Genomic DNA, 19,861 nt, shown 5'->3' on the forward strand with positions numbered 1-19,861 from the left:
ATCACCTAAAGGAAATGGAGCACCTGGGAGTTTTCATTGCCATTATTTCACTTGGAGTCAGTGGCTTTCAGAGCTGGGGGCCAGTGGTGCCACAGAGCTCCCTGTGAGTAGAAGGGGAGACACATCTGTCCCGTTGTGGGTTAAATTGTGCGCCCCCACCCCGCCCTGCTCCACCACCACAAAAGATATGGGAAAGTCCTAACCCCTGGGAACAGCGAAGGTGACCTTATTTGGAAATGGAGTCTTGGCCGAAGTAATCAAATTCAGATAAGGTCCAATCGGAGTAGGTGGACCCTTCGTCCAATATGACTGCTGTCCTTCAGGAAGACAGAAATGTGGACACAGACACACAGAGGGATGGTGATGTGGAGAGGCACAAGGGAACACCATGAGAGACAGAGTCAGAGACTGGGGTGAGCAGCTACAACCCAGGGAACCCCAAGGAATTGCTGGCCACCACCAAAGCCCAGAGAGGCAGGGCAAGATTCTACCAGGGCCTCAGAGGGAGACGGCCTTGCCAGTCTCTTGATTTCAGACTTCTAGCCCTCAGATTGTGGGAAAACACATCACTGCTATATTCAGCCATACAATTTGTGGTACTTTATTAGGACCACGTTAGGAAATGAATATGCATCCTAATAGGACAACTTCTATTCCAAGCCTCGTGTGGTGGGGCCAAAGAGCCCTTGCCCTGGAGTCACCCAGACCCTGATGTGCAGTGGGGATCCCACCATGCTCAACGAATTGCCCCATTCTCTCAGAGCTATGGGACCATGATGCCCCACCTCACAGGTCGGATGGAAAGAGCGAACAAGGGTTGGGTACGGTGGCTCATGCCTGTAATCCCAGCACTTTGGAAGGCCAAGATGCGTGGATCACTTGAGGTCAGGAGTTCGAGACCAGCCAGGCCAACATGTGAAACCTCGTCTCTACTAAAAATATGAAAATTGGCCAGGTGTGGTGGCGCAGGCCTGTAGTCCCAGCTACTCGGAAGGCTGAGGCAGGAGAATTGCTTGAACCCTGGAGGCAGGGGTTGTAGTGAGCTGAGATCACGCCACTGCACTCCAGCCTGGGTGACAGAGCGAGACTTCGTCTCAAAAAAAAAAAAAAAAAAAAAAGAAAAGAGTGAATGGCATCAAGTCAGTGAGCCACTGGCCCTTTTGGCAAGATTGTTAATTCTACGGCATTATCACAAGCACTGATTTTTTTTTTCTTTTTCTTTTCGAAGTGGAGTCTTGCTCTGTCGCCCAGGCTGGAGTGCAGTGGCACCATCTCAGCTCACTGCAACCTCCGCCTCCCTGGTTCAAGCGATTCTCCTGCCTCAGCCTCCTGAGTAGTTGGGATTACAGGCATGCGCCACCATGCCCAGCTAATTTTTGTATTTTTAGTAGAGATGGGGTATCATCATGTTGCCCAGGCTGGTCTCAATCTCCTGACCTCAGGTGTTCTGCCTCCCTTGGCCTCCCAAAGTGCTGGGATTACAGGCATGAGCCACCGCCTCCAGTTACAAGCACTGATTTTTTTGAAGCCCTCATTGGGAGGCCCTGAATGCCCCACCTTAGGGCCTTGCATTCAGTAGCAGTAGGCTGAGTGTCTCAAGGGCTCCTCTTTGAAGGCTTCAACCCCGCCTAGGTCCCCACCCCACTGGGGCACTGCAGACCCCGGTGGAGCCAGGAGGGAGGGCTTTGAAGCGCCTGAATTTCCTCCTCTTCCTGCTCCATCTTCCTCCCTCTCTCTCCCTTTCATCCAGGCTCCCTCCCTAGGAGAGACCGAGCCCCTGGCTTGGGATTTCAGAGCGGTTCTGTCCTGCCTTTGATGTCCTTGCACATACGGAGAGGGGGCAATCCCAGGGGCTTTTCCTGCCAGGGAAAAAGGCAACAAAATGTTTGTTTCCTTTCATTGTACTTTCACAAGCCTGCCTAGTCTTCCCCACAAAGGGGCAGCTTCCTCTTGGAGGAGACTCTTTTAGAGGCTAAAGTCCTCCCTTGTCTTCCAGAAGTTGAATTACCTTGGGTGAGTGACTATTCACCCCCATTATAGTCTCCATCTGTCAGATGGAGACTGTGGTGTGAACCCCATGTGACTGGGAGGATTAACCAAGGTAATGTGTGTAAAGAGCCTGCCCCTAGTAGGTGTTTGGAAGCTTCATGGTGGTAATCATTACGCTATTAATTTTCTCCATGTGTCTCACATGCAAGACGCAAACACCATTCAGGAGGACTCTTGCCATAGACCACAGACTCTTGTGCCTCTGTTTTCTCATCTATTGAATGGGTTCATAGTGCATGGATATCAGGGTCATTGGACATATTCAATGAGATACGAACAGTGCCTCACACTGAGCCAGCATCACATCTCTGCCTTCTATTCTTACCGCTTGTCTTTGAATTGTGAAGGCAAAGCCTAAATGTCAGCCCAAATTTGCCTTTCAAGACAGAAACTCCACAACCCTCCCTACCCCCTACCACAGGCAAACGGGGACTACCAAGATCACTGCCAGCCCCAGGAGAGTCCTAGGGAGGGTTTGCTGTCTGCTCTCAGAGCTCAGAACTGGCACTCCTGCCTAGGAAGTGGGCAGGGGCGTGTTGGGCTTACTTCTGTTTTCTGGAAAGCTTGTAAACAGGAAAATGAGGGCTTGAGCAGGCAGCTGGAACGACTATCATTACAGGGGAGACGGAGTCCATGGAAGCCCATAACGGCCCCCTGACCTCCTCTGACCAAAGGCTGAGTTGGTAGAACTACCAGAAGCAGGGTGGGTTGCCAGAGCCTTGGGGTCCCTCACACCCTGCATGCCCTGCACCCTCCACCTCCCTGCCTTTGTCCTTTCACCTGCACCTGCTTAGCCACCTCCACTCAGCTTGGCCAAATCCCGACCCTTCCTCCAGGTCTACATCTACAGGGCTACCCTTAGCTCAGAGTCTTTCAGACTTAGCTCAGAGGGAAACTGCCTGGCACCAGTCCCTGTTGAAGGGACCAGCCTATTGGAACCTACCCTCTCAGATAGGTAAGGTCCAAGGATGTCAGCTGCAAGCTTCTAGTCTCTGCATGAGAACTTAGAGTAGGGCCAAAAGAGATCTCTTGGGAATGTGAAAGGGCTGCTTAGCTGTGTGACCTCTGGGTTAGTGTGTTGACCTCTCTGGGCCTTGTCTTTCCACTTCCAAAAAGACCTAAACATCTCCTGGCCAGCTCATAGAATCACTGAAAGGCTCAGATAAAATATAGGATGGGAAGTGGCTTTACCTTCTGGGGTGAATGATAAAAACCTGGAACTAAAGTTGACCCTACTGCACCAACTCCACTCAAGAGCAGAAACTTTCTGGAAAGTCCACTCACCTTTTTTAGTCAGGAAACAACAACAACAGTTCTGCAGGTTTCCTTGGTGCCAGGCACTGCACCAGGCACTTCCCATGCTTTCTCTAGTTTATTCTTCACAACAACATAAGCTGCATAGACTTATTAGGCCCATTTTAGAGATGAGAAAACTGAGGCCATCGAGGCCATGAAGTTACAGTAAGTATGTGAGATTTATTCAGTCATTCAAAAATATTTATTGGGCCAGGTGCAGTGGCTCACGCCTGTAATCCCAGCACTTTGAGAGATCAAGGCAGGAGCATCACTTGAGCCCAGGAATTTGAGACCAGCCTGGGCAACATAGCGAGACCCAGTCTCTTCTTAAAATTTTTTTATTAATTATTTACTATGTGTTGGGTTCTGTGCTGAGTACTGGGGAGATAGCCAGGAGCAAAACAAAGTATCTGTCCATATGTGGCTGAAGTTCTAATGGGGAGAGACAGATAAACAACTAACCAGAGACAATAATAAAATGTTGATGGCAATGCATACTCTGGAGAAAGTTAAAGCAGGATTTTGGAAATGATTGCCTGGCTGGGGAGAGGGTTGTCTATTATTTCAGTGAAGGTGGTCAGGAAGCATTCTCTGAGGATATACCCTCAGAGCAGAAACCCTGAAGGCAGTGAGGGATCAGTAGGATATGTGGGAATAGAATGTCAGGCAGAGGGAACAGCCACACGGGTGTCCTGAGGCAGGAGTATGCTTGGCATGTGGGTCTAACTGCAATCCAAGAGTGTAGCTGTTGGATTGAGCCAGACAAGGTGGTGGAGACGGCAGGGAATGGGAGATTCGGAGAAGGGAGGATGGCTCCTATAGAGACCTGAGGCCCAGGACTTTGGGACTGGGAGGAGGAGGAGGCCAAGGACCTACATCCCCAGATCCACTGTGCTCTGCCCCTGCCTACACTGGACAGGTGCTGGAACCTGACTCAGATCCTGAGTTAGGAGCTGTTCAGTGGCCTGGTGGGATAGAAAGAACATGTGCCTGGGGCCATAAGCCTGGGTGGGGGACCCAGTCTCTAGACATTGGCCAATGTCAGTCACTGGATCTCTCTGGCCCCTGGCTTTCTTGCCTGCAGAGCAGCATAGTAGTAACCACATTCCAGGGCTGTTGTGATGGCAGAAATGACTTGCTGGGCACCCGGATTTTCAGATCACTGAGCCCTCAGGCTGAGCCCACAGAGGTCCAAGAACCTTAGATGTGTTCATGTTCATTGAATCCTCACCATAACGGGAAACCAAGGCCCAAAGGACGTCAGTAATTTGTCCAAGGCCACAAAACTGAAAGGGGTGGAGCCAGGATTTGAACCCCCAGAGCAAGCTCCAGAGACTCCTCTGTGTTCTAAAGGTGGCTTCACCCTGCTCTCCCCACACCACCTTTGCCTCCTCTGTGCTCTTGGCTGCTCCACCCACCATCTGAACCACTGTGCCTTACCTGGCAATTGCCCTCCAGGCTGGCTCAGGTTACTGAAGGCCCTGAGGGGTCTGTTTAAACAAGTATGTCTGAGCAGGAAAGTCAAAGAGACAGGGACCCTCCGGGCACTGAGGGGACCACCCCGGGGACTATGGCCTGAATCTGATAAGGCCAGATCTATTTTCACTTAATTGGACTGTGGTCAAGGGCCCAGCATTCGATCAGATAGGGGGTCTCCCCAGGGATGGAATCTTCCATCAGGTAGGGTGGTCCTACACCCTGGCTGAGATAGGAGAGGCTAGAGGGGGTTGGGAGAACCCTAGACTGGGGAGGGGCTGTCAGGAGAATAATTCTCTCTCCTCTACCATAAAACCCAGGGAGGGAAAACTGGCCTTCCTGGAAAGACCGGGCCTCTGGATGACAACCTGCCGCATCTTCCTAGGGGATGCTTAGCCCACCTTCCACTCCCACGGCCCGTCTCTGGACACCGGTGAGGGAGCAAGCGGGAGTGGGAGGTGCCTTGGGCAGGGACAGGCTGCCTTGTGGGGACAGCCACTGGGCTTAGAGGCCTCACAGATGGTTCTGTGTGACACCAAGCATGTTGCCTGACCTTTCTGGGCCTCAGCTTCCTTCTCAGTGGAGGAAGGGGCAGCTAGACCCATCTTCAAGTGCAAAAGAGATTTAGGCCAGGCTCAGGGGCTCCCACCTGTAATCCCAGCACTTAGGGAGGTCAAGGTGGGAGAATCACTGGATCCCAGGAGTCTGCGAGCAGCCTGGGCAGTGTAGTGAGACCCAGGCTCTACCAAATATGTTTAAAAATTAGCCAGGTACGGTGGCTCAAGCCTGTGGTTCCAGCTACAGGAGGCTGAGGTGTGAGGGTCGCTCGACTCTAGGAGGTTGAGGATGCAGTGAGCCGAGACTGTGCCACTGCACTCCAGCCTGGCCAACAGAGTGAGACCTTGTTTGGAAAAAAACAAAGGAAATTTAAACACATGAGAATAAGCCACCGAAGAGGGGTGACTTCAGCTTTCTTTTTAAAATGTCTTTCAAGATATCTGGGACCAACACTCCAATGGATTGTCCCCACCCCTAACCCCCAGGCTCTGACCTCAGGCCTTACCCACCACCCGGGTGTAGCCTCCCATATGTATGGGGTGCTCTGGGTTAGGAGCCCAGCCTGGCTGATGAAGGGTTGACTGCCTGGTAGTCAGCCATTCATTCCCCTCTGAGGTCCCCTCTTTATATCAGGTTTTGTACTGGTCTCAGGGACCCACATGGGCTCGCTCTGGCGAGCCACCCCATGGCCAAGCACAGGGATTGGCGCTGGGGTAGCGGGAAGCAGCCTTCCCTGGCTTTCATCATCAGGAAGTCCACAGCAGGGAGTCTCCCAAGTGGGACTCATCCCTGAAAATCCCGAGCACCGGAGACAGCTTGTTTTATGCTCGTTTTTACTCATGTAAACTGTTTAACTCCAGTTTCTCCTGTGTAACTAGGGACAAAAATAGAGTTGCTGTGAAGATGAAGTAAATTAAGACATGCTGAGAACTCAGAACAATGCTTGGCAACAGTAATTGTTTAATGCATGCTATTATTAACAAGAAAAAGTCTTTCTCATCCTGGTATTTGGCTCCTTGATTTTCCAGTCTCCTGGGACTCAGATCCTCCTCGCACAGCTTCAAGGAGGAAGACAGAATGGGGCTTAGCAGGTCCATTACACAGATGCAGGAACTGGGATCCAGGGATGGTCACTTGCTCAGGTCGGAGGTAGAGGCTGGCACACCCACCCCCTCCCGCAGAGCCCAGTGGGGTGAGGTGGAGGACGGGGCTTCACAGGGAATCACTGTCCTGCTCCTTCTGCGTGCCTGAGAACCTGTGAACACTCTAGACCTGGGGGACCCAGGAAGTCCGAGCCTCCCTGACCTTCGTGGTACAGGGAAAACCAGAGTCTGAGACGTTTGCGACCTCCAGGGCCAACCCACCTCATGCAGAGGCTGGAAGGCATGCAACCAGAGCCCCTCCTCCAGCCTGCGATATATGGGAAACCGCGCAATAGCGCCCACGGGTTCCAGTCTTGATAGTCCCCATGCACAGCTGCGCGGCCAGGACCTCGCCACTTCAACTCCCGGGGTGGCCACTTTCTTATCTGAAAAGTGGGGTGCTCACTCAGGACTGTCATGAGAATTAACTTTGGTGGTGCATGTGAAGCACCTAGCACGGAGGAGCACGTAGTCAAAGCGGGTTTTCTCCAGGTGCCCCCAGCTCCAAGAATTGAACCCGGGCTGCACCCTCCTCCCACACTAGGGAGCAGAAGAGATGCTCTCTGAACCTACCGGGCCAGAGTGTGCAGGGTGCCCCACACTTTACAGCCTTTTGCACCCCAGTCCTCACGAATGGGCATGGCCCTCTGCGAGGTAGTGAAGGTGCAGGCCACATGGCATAGGTGGCTTCTGCTCAGAGAGGCCGGGGAATGCCCCAGGTATCTTGACCTTTCTGAGGACGAGGAAGGATGAGCACTGAGTTGGTGGTTGGAAAACATGCACTTAGTATCAGTTCTGCCAGTTTCTGGCTCAGATACCTCCGGAAAAATGACTCCTATTTGGGCCTCAGTGTTCCTTTCTAGGGAGGACGGATGTTGCGCCAGATGTCTAGTTTCTTGCAGTCCCGGTGGTTTTTTGTTTTTGTTTTGTTTTGTTTTCCTGGGCCTAAAGGAAGGCCTGAGGAGGAGTGAGCATGAGCATCCCGCCCCTCCCCTCCCCAGTCCCTCAGCTTGGTCTCAGCCGTGTCAGTGACCCTGGCTCAGAAAAGTGCAAGGACCAAAAAGGGTCACACAGCATCCCCACCCCCACTCCGGGAGGGGGACGGACTGCCCTATTCTCCATAACAAACCCAGGTTGGGGTGGGGGCTGTGGTGAGCAAGAGGCCGTGCCTGGAGAAAAGAGGCAAGAGAGGAAAGAGCCTTGTCCAGGTCTCACCGAGGTCACAGAGACCCTGGGTCGTTGGTTCTCCACCTCCCCAACTTTCCCCACTGAAATTCACTATTGGTTTTTTGACTGAAAGGCAAACTCCATGGACTCTCTCCTTCCTCTCTTCATACTCAGTGAGCACTGATTAAGCACTTACTGCATGCGTGAGGCTTCCCAGCCACTGTCTCCTCTGGACCTCTGTTCTCTACCCAGAAAGGCCCTCCAGTAGGGTGAACACCCCTCCATCTCGCTCAAGGACGAGCAAAGCCAGGCCCAAAGATACAGGGCATAGGCCTGCTGCTGCCTATCCTGGGCCGGCGGAGCTCTGGGCGGTTAGCGCAAGAGGGCAGAGACTCCAGGTGGCGGGGGTTGTGGCTCTTCCAGCCCTAAAGACAGGGAGTCAGCAGCTAAAAGGGAACATGCTGGAGTCCAGCCTGGGTGCCCTGCGCTGTACCAGCTGCCCTCCAGAAAACAGACGCTGCCTGCTGCCTCCAGCGGCTCCCGGGTGGGCTGTCTGGTGGGTTCCCGGTGACCCTTTCCCCCTCCTTGAGATCCTCTGCATTGCCCCACTTGCACCCTCCAGTTCCATTCCTTGTGTTCTGGGACATGGGGATGAATCACTATAAGCTGGCTCCTTCAAGCTCAGTCCGGCCTGCTGCGGCCTGGGCCACTGCTCCTCGGTCTTCAGGGCTGCCCGGGGGAAGGCAGTGCATTGCGCAGCTCGCGGTCCAGACGTGGAAAGGGAGCCGCGGAAAAGCCACGGGCAGGAGTTCCCACTCCTGCCTGGGCGGACCCGGCGCTGTACTGCTTCTCCCGAAGGTGCGCCGGCTGCTCCAGAAATCGTAGACAGCCTCCAGGAAGAACTTGCTGGAGTCACACAGCTTCTCAGCGACTTGACAGCAGTGATTCAGACTTAAACTCGGGCGGAGGGGCGGGGGAGGCGAGAGAGATTTTCAGAGAAAAAAACTGAGCAGTAGGGAGGGGAAGAGAGACCGAGCCACGCGCCTGGAGAAGCAGTGCAGAGAGTGGAAGAGGCAGAGGCTGCGAGACCTACCCACAGAGACCAAGAGAGGCGCTCGGAGGGGAGACCGCCTTAGGCGCCGACATTCAGAGACAGACAGACAGACAGACAGACAGACATAGGAAAGGAATGTCGCCGAAAGCCAGGGACAAACCTGAGTCCTAGAAAAATAAGAGACTCCTCCCACCCACCAGGCTGTCCGCGGGCCGCCTCGTCGCAGAGAGGCAGCTCCCGAGCCCCGCACGGTCCCGACAGCTGCCCCCGAGAAGGTGGGGCGCGGGGCGGCTTTTCCAGGGGAAATTCTCTCCCTGGACGCCCGTCGTTTCCAGCCCCATCTCTGGCCTTTCTCGCATCCCCAGCTTGCCTTCAGTTTCACTCCATATCTGGGTCTCTCAGAGGCGTCGGGAGGTCTTCGGTTCTCTCTGTCGCGGTGTCCACGGAAGGACCCTCCCCAACCCTCCGTGGCTCTGCGCCTCCTGGGCGGGGGAATCTCCGTCTTCCGGAGTCTCTTGATCATTGCTCCTGCCCGTCCTTGCCCATTTCAAAGACGACAAACAGAGGCTTAGAAAAATTGGCCCTCCACCCTCGGCTGGTTACCTGGCTCGCAGCCCTGGGTCTGTTTTCTTCTCAGAGAGACCTGAGATCCTCAACATTTCCTAAATTCATAGAAAAACTCGACAGTGTTCAGGACTCCCAAAGAAGGTGGTGGGCGGGAGGGGGAGGAGCATAAGAGAAAAGTAGTGAGTACGGCCGAAGACCCATTTCGTGGATTGGGGGGCGGGACGCGGAGGCGGTTCCACAAAATTACTGAGAGCATCAGATTTTTTTTTTTTTTTTTTTGAGAGACAGGGTCTTGCTTTGTCACCTAGGCTGGAGCAGTGGAGCGATCACGGCTCACTGCAGCCTTAACCTCCCGGGTTTAAGAGATCCTCCCACTTCAACCTCCTGAGTAGCCAGGACGACTGGCGCGCGCCACCACTCCTGGCCTTTTTTTTTTTTTTTTTTTTTTTTTTGTACAGGAGAGGTCCCTCTATTTTGCCCAGGCTGGGATCTTCCCGACTTTCAAAGTACTGGGATTACAGGCGTAAGCCATTGTCCACACTCGCTATATTTTAATACATTTCGTCTTTTGTAAGCGCCCCGAGAGACGCTGCACCCAGGAGTAAAGTGAGTGGATTCCAGGCGTTCAGACCCACCTGCGAACAGATCCCCGTCCCATTACTAACTAGCTGTGTGACCCTGAGCAAGACACTTAACCTCTCTGATTCTGTTCTTTCATCTTGGGGAGTGGGGCGGGGGGAAAGCTGACAATACCTACATCCAAGAGTACAGAGTAGAGAGGATTAAAAGAGATAAAGTTTGTGAAACCTCTGACAAGGGACCTGACACCTAACTCAATATAAGGCAGTTCTCTTCCTCGCATTCCCTCCTACCCCCTGCCGGAACTGAGATGGGGCCCAAGGCAGGCTGCGCAGGGCAGAGCTGGAGGGGAGAAGGGCCAGCCTTCCTCCGCCGGGGGTGGGCAGAGCCAGAATGGAAGACGTTTGGTCGACCCTGGAGCCTCGGGGTCTGCCTGACATCTCCGGGCTTAAATAACCGTGCGCCTTTGTTATTCGTCGGCAGCAAAGTGGTTCGTTACGCCTGATTGGTCTAATTGCTTTGAAATGGGATATATTATCTATAATTATAGAGCTCTAGGAGAGCCGGCCGGCCTCGGCTTTCATCTTCCCAAGTGCACCCTCACGTCGCGATCACATTAATTTGGGCCACTTGAAAGCGGGGGAGGTTAGGGCTCTCTTCTGCTGATCCTGGCCCTGCTCACCCCCTTCCAAATTTAAAGACACAAGGGAGCCCGGACCTGGGACAGAAGGGAGAGCAGAAAGTGGGGGAAGGGCGGGATGGGGGGCAGAAGCAGGGAGTGGGGCTTGTCAATTTCGCTCTGGCGCCGGGTGAAATCCACTCCACGCGGACTGTACCACCGCACAAGTTCACCCACTTTGAGGAGCATTTAGCAAGAAGGAGGAAATATTTTCACAAAGAGTTTGTATTTTGACTTCGCTTTTAAAAGGAGATACCAAAACTCCTGAAAAGCGCAAGTTCTGCCCTCCTCTCCGGAAAGCAGAACGCTGTTTTTCTCCAGGTCTGTGTCGTGGATCTTCAGCCAATAGGTGAAGACTCCCTGTAGTTCTCAGGGCTCGGAGTTTTTCTCTGGAAAGCTGTGAAGTCCTCCCGAAGTTAGTGACTCCCAGACAGTTTGCTGAACCTGACTCCCAGCTCCTCACTTCTAGGCGACAGAGGCCAAAAGAGTGGAGATGGCGGGGTCGGGAGGCCCCCTCCCGAGATTGGGAGATCCCATGACGGTGCTTTCTGTCTGCCCGTCAACCCCCACCCCCTCCCCAGGACAAAACACCTCCTCTCTCTCCCCTCTCCGTCGCCCTCCTGGCGATTGGTGAATTCCCACCAAAATAAATCGTTCCGGGTAATCGGTTTTCATAGCACATTCATTCTATTAAAGAGGACTGTTTGGGGCTCGCTAATTGCCGGGGGATCCCACTGAGCTGCACATTTTAAAAAATGCACGCGGGATTCCTGGGCCGAGGCCACAAAATGCAGTGGAAAGAGGGGGAGGGGGCATAAACAAAAACCCGATGGAAGGGACAATAAATGCCGAAGTGAGAAGCCAGCCTGCAGGCTCTTCCAACCCGTGCAGCAATACCCAGATTGGGATAACCGTCTCTAAGATGGGGTCCTTCTAAAAATTAATCTTTGCGCGGAGGTGGTGGATACCTAGCAACACCACCACCCCTGCCTCCATTCCCCCAACCCCTGCAAAATTTTAGGAAAACAAAAATAATCCACCTAAACCCACCACCAGTTCAGTTGCCCAGAAAGTAGACGAAGGATAATCCGTCTTCAAGATCCGAAATGCAGAGGCGCTCTACCGGGGGGCGGGGAGTGCTTTAGGATGCCTGAAAATGAAGGGAGATGGAGCAAGGGGGGAGGGGAGGGAAGTCTAGAGGATGGAAGCCGAGCGCCAGTCCTGGAGCTTTATCTGCTGCGGGCCAGCCCTGCCCTTGCCAGGCATGAATTACTGCCCGGCTTTCTCGGTTGCAGCGGCAGCGCAGAGAAATGCCGGGGGTACAAATGCCTCGAGGTTAGAGCTGGCGGCGAGATAACAAGCTCAGGCCCCGGGCCTGCCAGCTCGCTGAACCCCTGGGCCGGGAAATCTGTAAAGGCCTAGACAAAAAATAACTTAGAGAAGGCTCCCTCTCACTGCCCCTCTAACTCGTGCCTTTCCTCCGCGGGAACAAACAACGCCCTGGGAAACAGGCAGACATTTTATTTCTTTTCTCTGACTCCTTTCTCTTGAGACCGCCGGCACCTTTCTCTCGCAATCCAGGGGCAGATCAGTAGGAGAGCCCCGCGCTCTTCTGACACGGAACCGAGTCTGAACCCGCTTCTCTGCAGATGCACTCTCCTCGCCTAGCAACGTTTACAGGCGGTTAACCCGCCGCGCTGGGCGACAGCAGACACGAACCCAGGCCGAACCTGTAAAAAAAGACAAGGTGGCGTTCAGACTCGGCTCGGGAAGCTGAGGGGCTGGCTGCGGATACGGGGCTGCGGGGCCAGGCGATTTGCTCCCTGGAGGCAGGGGCGCGACTTCAAGGGCCCGTGCGCCGGGTGCAGCCTTTGATCAGGCCGCCACTGGCGCCTTAAAACAACATCCTAGTCTGCCTATTAGGCGCGCTGAGGAATCGTGACAGATTGTTTATCCCCGCAATTAGCGATGCGGCCCTTCTCAGGCCGTCCGCCCCCTCCTCCCCACCGTGGCCAAATCCAGGCCTCTTGCGCTCCTCAACTGCCACCGCCGCAAGTTCCACACTAGCCCCCGCTGCACCCTGCGGCTCCACACTCTGGGTTCGATCCCCTGCTCAGCTCTAAAGCAGGGGTTCTTAACTGAAGCACTCCAAGTGGGTCCAGAGCCCCTGAAGTTGTCTGCACTGTTGCTTGTAATGTGTTTTTGTAGATGTGCATTTTTCTAGGGAAGAAGTTCTTGGCTGTATCAGATTCTTAAAGAGACCTGGGAGCAAAACATTTGGAGAAGAAGGGCGAGGGCGGAACTAAGCAAAGACTCGAAAAGGCACACTGCTCGCTTTTTAAATGTTGGCCGCAAAAGCAGATAGGCCTCTGTTTCCTCTCCCTCTTTAACCTGGCCACAAAGGGAGTTTCTGGCTGGGCGCGGAGGGGGTTGTTCTGGAGAGAGTGATTAGAAAGGGAGCAATAGAACTTTGCCGTCCTGGAATCGCTTGAACCCAGGAGGCGCAGGTTGCAGTGAACTGAGATCGCGCCATTGCACTCCAGCCTGAGCGACAAGAGCAAAACTCTGTCTCAAAAAGAAGAAGAAGGAGGAGAGAAGAAGAAAGGGAATGGAAAGGGGAAGGGGAAGCGGAAGAGGAAGAAGCAGAAGCAGAAGAAGAGGAGGAGAAGGACGAAGTTCGCCGTCCTGGTTGGGCTACCAGCAAGGTATTTGCCCCACAGCCTTGCTCAGCCTCAGCGAGCTGAGCTTCAAAATTGGGTCGTAAAGTCTTCTATCCTTGTACCCTCTCGGGCAAACCTCCAGGGGCCCCGGTGCACCTCGCGTCCAGCCGGCCCAACTCGAGCTAGAAGCCCCAAACACTGCCCAGTGCCTGACTTGCAGTCTTGGGTCCGTTAGAAACCTGAGATGCCCGTAAAATTCACAGATGCAAGTATTACCGAACTTCCCCAGGCCTCAACATATCTCGGGGACAGATGGGAGGCTACCAATCGCTCCGGCGTCCGCAGCCCTACCCCTGCGGCCAGACCCCGGACGTCTTCCGGGTAATAAAGTTCCCGCTCTAATTCATTTTCCGTAATCTGGACGCCCCTAATCTACAGCTTTTATTGCGCCCAGTTAAAAGTCGAGGGAATTCGCTGCCCCTCCGCGCTCGGATAATTACCCCTAAATGGCCATGGCAGCCCCTTGTGTTTCCTGGAGATTAGAACCCCGCAGTCATCAATGGCAGGGCCGAGTGAGCCGCCAATCACCTCCACTCACTCCCTGAGAGTCGCTGGCCTGGGCCGCGGGAGGAGAGGCCATAAAGCGACAGGCGCAGAAAATGGCCAAGTCCCGACCCCGCTTCGCACAGATCTTCCATCTCCCCTGACCCCAACTCATTTTTCCTGTTTGTTATTTTCTTTTTATTAACAGCAAACATTAAATCATGTTTTCTCCGGAATCGGCAAAACAAAAGTTCTCAAGTCCCACACGAGAGTCCACCGCCAGGAACTGTCCTCTTTTCCCGGCCCCCTCCCCCAAATGTGACTCTCCCCTCCAGAATCAGCGACCCAGAGACAGGGACATGTCATTGTTTCCGCGGACGCGTTGTTTGAGGTCACGTTAAGGTCAGATCGGTGTTTTGTTGACGTTTCTGTTGGTTTTATTCCAGTAAGTTCTATATCAAAAGAATCCGGCAGCTCCTTTCCCTGGCCGGGCGCTATAGGTGTTGTGACCCTCGGGACAGAAGTTCAGAGCGCGTGTGGGGGAGAAATACACATGGTGTATGAAAACCAACTCCAGATTCTAGATAATCTTACGTATTCTCACATCCTTGGCACCACAGGAAGCTGGCTTCTTCCCGCAAGGTTTACTCCAGCTCTGAGTTAGAGACAAAGGCCCACTTTTACCTCTAGGTAAAGTTTAGAAGATTTCAGAACAGGAAGAAAATGAAGGTTTGATTTTGTTTCGTTTTTTGGAAAGAAGTTAATACTATGTCTTTCTGCTAGGATAAATAGCCACGCGCATTTTTAAAAATATATAAAAGGAATGTATAAGAAATGACCTCAACTCAAATTATTGTAATAGAAGAAGGGGGGCTCAGATAGTGGAGAAGGGCACAGGGAAACCCAGCCACAGACTAAAGAGAAAGGTAAAAGAAGCAGTAGAGGAGAGAAACAAGGACGGGGGTGGTGGGAAGAGTAGCGGAAAAGAGGGCTGAGGAGTGAAGGGGAGGAGAGGAGGGCAGAAGAGACTGAGCAAGAACAAGGGAAAATCCCTCGGGAACACAGAAAGCTAGAGACCCAAGGGGACGCCCGCAGAGAGGGCCTCCTGGGCTTCAGCGAGGAGGAAAATTCCCCGGGCACCCCCTCTCCTCCCCTGCCCTCCGCCGCCTGGGCCCTGCCCTGCGCGCCCCCAGGCCCAGCGCGCCTCCGGGCGAGTCCCCAGGAGCGCGGCCCAATGGATCGCTCCGGGCCCGCCCCCTTGCGCGCTGATTGGCCGCCGCCGCGCTGGCCTCGCCTTATTAGCAAGTTCTCTGGGGAGCCGCGGCAGGGCCAGGAGCCGGCGGGTGCTCCCGGGAACTCGGCCTGTGCAGCGGCGGCGGCGGCGACCCGGAGCCAGGCCCAGCGCGCCGGAGCTGGCCTGCTGGGGAGGGGCGGGAGGCGCGCGCGGGAGGGTCCGCCCGGCCAGGGCCCCGGGTGCGCCCAGAGGCAGGCAGCGCTCCCAGCCCGCCCCGAGCCCATGCCCGGCGGCTGGCCCGTGCTGCGGCAGGAGGGGGGGCCCGGCTCTGCATGGCCCCGGCTGCTGACATGACTTCTTTGCCACTCGGTGTCAAAGTGGAGGACTCCGCTTTCGGCAAGCCGGCGGGGGGAGGCGCGGGCCAGGCCCCCAGCGCCGCCGCGGCCACGGCGGCCGCCATGGGCGCGGACGAGGAGGGGGCCAAGCCCAAAGTGTCCCCTTCGCTCCTGCCCTTCAGCGTGGAGGCGCTCATGGCCGACCACAGGAAGCCGGGGGCCAAGGAGAGCGCCCTGGCGCCCTCCGAGGGCGCGCAGGCGGCGGGTGGCTCGGCGCAGCCACTGGGCGTCCCGCCGGGGTCGCTGGGCGTCCCGGACGCGCCCTCTTCGCCGCGGCCGCTCGGCCATTTCTCGGTGGGGGGACTCCTGAAGCTTCCAGAAGATGCGCTCGTCAAAGCCGAGAGCCCCGAGAAGCCCGAGAGGACCCCCTGGATGCAGAGCCCCCGCTTCTCCCCGCCGCCGGCCAGTGAGTAGCCAGAACCCAGGCGCCGAGGGAGGGGGCCGGGCGGGGTGTGGGACCCGAGGGCTCCTGCTGGCCTCCGGCGCCTGCGTACCTGCAGCCGGTGCTAGGGAGTCGAGGGCTGCAAGGCTGGGTCTTGCGCCTCCCTCCATTCCCACCCAGGAAGAAGGTTCCAGACCTCCTCGCCTTGGCCCGGAGACGCTGCGGGTGGGAGTTAACGGATAGGACACCGATGTCTGGGCACCCTGTCCTCCTGACCCCACCAAACGACCCCGGGGGTCCATGATCCCTCATCTGATCCCAAACTCTGTTTCATCGGCTTCACCCCAGCGGATGAATGTGTGTGGTGCGGAGATCTTGCCTGCACCCGGAGTTTCACTTTCTCACAGTAGGAGCTGGCGTCCCCCAGCCCCTCTTCACTTTCAAGTACCTCTTTGCCTAGAGGTTCCGAAGCTTCTACAGAATTCCACCTCCCCATGCCCTTCGAGTTTGAGGCAGATACTTGGTGCTTTGGGTGGATGGATGATTCAGGGGTGGGGACATTCAGGTTCCAGTGGAGGGGGCGGGGCACCAAGTCAATTAGGGGAAGGCGCCCTCTTTAATCCTGTCGGAAGCTCACAAATGTCTAGGACTGAGCCATTAAAATGGAATCCAGGTGCCCAAGGCAGTTCGCTCCAAGGCCTCGCGGCCCCCTGGCTGCTCTACTCCGAGAACACGCTCGCAGATATTTCAGGAGCACGGGAAATTCCCAAGTTTTCCTCGTTTCCTCCGATTATTTTGCTCGGCATAATAGCAGCCAGAATTCAATGGCGTGATGCTGAGGAATGATTTTTATCTGGGGATTAAACGTCTTTGAAAGGCCAGTCCCTCCCTAAGCCTAATGGCTGGAGAAGGTGGCCCCGCGCTGGGTTGTCGCCTCTGAAGGGAGTGACGTTTCTCTCGGCGCCCGCCCCTCTGGCGGCCGGGCGGAAAGCTAGTTGGGGGCCAAGCGCTTCCCGGACTCCCGGTGGCCTCCAGCGGGGAAGAAGCGGGGTGTTAACACGAGATTTCGTTTGACTCATATCCTGGTGGTCTGAAAGTCCAAAGGATCGTTGTGGGTTTTTTTTTTTTTTTTTTCTGTTTGTTTGTGGTGGTTGTTTTTTTAAAAGAAGTGTGAAAAAATGTATGCTTAGGCAAAACCCGCGTGGTGAAACATCCTCGATTTGAATTCACTTTCTGCCAGGAAAGCTGCTGCATAAGCAGAGTGTCCTTTCCAACGCTTAGGGCCTTGGGCCCCAAGACCACAAAGTCATAGCGATCCCGGCTGTGTTGGGAATAATTTGTTCCACATTTTATCCGGGGGTAGTCCCCAGCGGACCCCATCCCCGACCTGCACTAGTCCTGCGCTCTAATGCTTCTTCACTGTCCACCCTTGAGGTTTATTTTGAAGCCAAAAGAAAAAGACAGCTGGGCATGTTGGGGTCTGCTGACTATGCCACAGGTTGAGGGGAGAGACAATCTAAATACTCCCCCCCCCCCCCCCCCCCCCCCCCCCCGCCAACACCGACACACACACACACATACACACACACACGTTTGAGTGGGGCCAGGGGGCCCTGGCGCCAGGGGTGAACGCAATCCAACAGAGGACTGAGACAATCAAAAGAAAAAGTCCGTTAGAATAAAGCAGCCCCTCGTTCTCCACTCCAGATATGACACTTTCTATTTCTAAGAGTGCGGGCCACAGTGCACCCTCCATGATGGTCTGCGCTGCTCCACCTCTGGTCTGCGGGAACTACTCCTAGAATCCTGTAGGAGCAAAGCGTTCCAGGGGATAGTGTAGAATTTGATCTGGATTCTATGCCACAGTATGGCCTAGCCCCCGCACTGAAGCACTTCGCGGGCACTGATAAATGTTTGGCCAGCGTGTAGAACTAAATGTGCCCTTGGGCTGGGCGCAGGTCCTCTTTCTGCATGTCTTGTCACCTGTATTAACATCCACCTTTCCTCTGTGTGGCCCTGGGAGGAGGCCGGCCATGAAGGCCTTCCTAAGCCACCAGGCAGCACAAAGGTGATTCCACATCTTCCCAGCTGTTTAGGCCTTAGACGTGGACACCACACCGGGCCTTCAACATTTTTCTCCTGAAATCTTAGTTTCTTCATTTGCAAAAAGTAGACAGGAACTTCTCCCCTGCGGGGGTTGCAATGCGAATTGGAGAAAATATCTTTCAAGTGCCTTGCACAGTGCCCGCCACCGAGGCACTGGGCGGCACTCAATATCTGGTATTGTTTGGCTATTATTACTACTTCTTGGGCTGATTATGCTCAAAGCCTCTCTCTTAACCCCTTGCATTTTTCTCATTCGGCCCTCAGGGCGGCTGAGCCCCCCAGCCTGCACCCTCCGCAAACACAAGACGAACCGTAAGCCGCGGACGCCCTTCACCACCGCGCAGCTGCTGGCCCTGGAGCGCAAGTTCCGCCAGAAGCAGTATCTGTCCATCGCCGAGCGCGCGGAATTCTCCAGCTCGCTCAGCCTCACTGAGACGCAGGTGAAGATATGGTTCCAGAACCGCCGTGCCAAGGCAAAGAGACTACAAGAGGCAGAGCTGGAGAAGCTGAAGATGGCCGCCAAGCCCATGCTGCCACCGGCTGCCTTCGGCCTCTCCTTCCCTCTCAGCGGCCCCGCAGCTGTAGCGGCCGCGGCGGGTGCCTCCCTCTACGGTGCCTCTGGCCCCTTCCAGCGCGCTGCGCTGCCGGTGGCGCCAGTGGGACTCTACACGGCCCATGTAGGCTACAGCATGTACCACCTGACATAGAAGGTCCCACGGTTGCCCACCTGTGGGCCATCCGATTCCTCCAGCCCTGGTGCTGTACCCCCGACGTGCTCCACTGCTCGGCACCACCAGCTGCCTTCCTTTTAACCCCCACACTGCTCCAGTTTCACCTCTTTGCTCCCTGAGTTCAGTCTCCGAAGTCTGATCCCTGCCGAAAAGTGACTGGAAGGGTCCCTTAGTACTCTTCTAGAATTTAGATCTACACTCTCAAGTTAAAGATGGGGAAACTGAGGGCAGAGAGGTTAAGAGATTTATCCAAGGTCCCCAGCAGAATTGGCAGTTGAACAGAACTAGAGGCCATGTCTCCTGCATAGCTTTTCCCTGTCCTGACACCAGGCAGGAAAAGCGCAGAGAAATTGATGTCTGACGATTTTGGAAATGAGAACAATCTCAAAAAAAAAAAAAAAAAAAAAAAAAGACAAGCAAGCCAGGGAGATGAATCGTAGCTTCTTCCATTGGAAAATTTAAGAGAAGTTTAACAACAAAACATTTGCTCTAGGGGGGGCAGGGAATACACAGATGCGTTGCAAAGGTAGGTTGAAGGGACCACTCTCTTACCAGTACCAGAAACACAATTGTAAATTTAAAAAAAAAACTCTTTCTATTTAACAGTACATTTGTGTGGCTCTCAAACATCCCTTTGGAAGGGATTGTGTGTACTATGTAATATACTGTATATTTGAAATTTTATTATCATTTATATTATAGCTATATTTGTTAAATAAATTAATTTTAAGCTACAAAAATTATTTCTATACTGATTTAGTCTTTTATTTTAATTTTGCTTCTTGCCATCTCTTTATGTGTACAGTTGCTTTTCAATTTGATGGTAGTTTTATGCCAGCAACTTTGAAAGGTGATAACAGGGTATGCAGGGATAGAGGGGGGTGTCTTTTTGAACACACAGGACAGATCTGCATTAGCAAAGTCAAGTGGAGAATTGAAGCAATTACCTAGGATAATTAGGCTCAATTTTCCAATTCACTTTAAGCTGAAATCGACACTTGCTCGGCAACGTATAACCAACTCTTGCTTTCTTTCTCTCCTTTTAACCTGTCTATGAAAACAAAGCAAATCGCCCAAATGGCTTGATGACTGTAGACAGCTAATCCAGACAATTCCCACCTCCGCAAATCTGTTTTTCCCACGAGAGGCCAGCTGGGGGATGGAAGCGATTGCTTTGCTTCTCTAAATTACCCCCAGTGTAGACGCGGTTTATGGAACTAATTTTGAGCTGCCAGAATATAAG

General features: G+C 54.1%; 1 protein-coding gene across 1 annotated transcript; it reads left to right on the plus strand.

Annotated features, from left to right (window-relative positions):
- The first annotated feature begins 15,101 nt into the window (after positions 1-15,101).
- On the plus strand, positions 15,102-19,358 carry MSX1 (msh homeobox 1). The gene is made up of 2 exons (XM_030913410.1): positions 15,102-15,805; positions 18,152-19,358. Exons 1-2 carry the CDS (start codon positions 15,337-15,339, stop codon positions 18,592-18,594), a joined length of 912 nt encoding a protein of 303 aa, XP_030769270.1. The 5' UTR covers positions 15,102-15,336; the 3' UTR covers positions 18,595-19,358.
- The last annotated feature ends 503 nt before the right edge of the window (positions 19,359-19,861 follow it).

Source organism: Rhinopithecus roxellana, chromosome 2 (genome assembly GCF_007565055.1).
Source record: "Rhinopithecus roxellana isolate Shanxi Qingling chromosome 2, ASM756505v1, whole genome shotgun sequence".
Taxonomy (NCBI): domain Eukaryota; kingdom Metazoa; phylum Chordata; class Mammalia; order Primates; family Cercopithecidae; genus Rhinopithecus; species Rhinopithecus roxellana.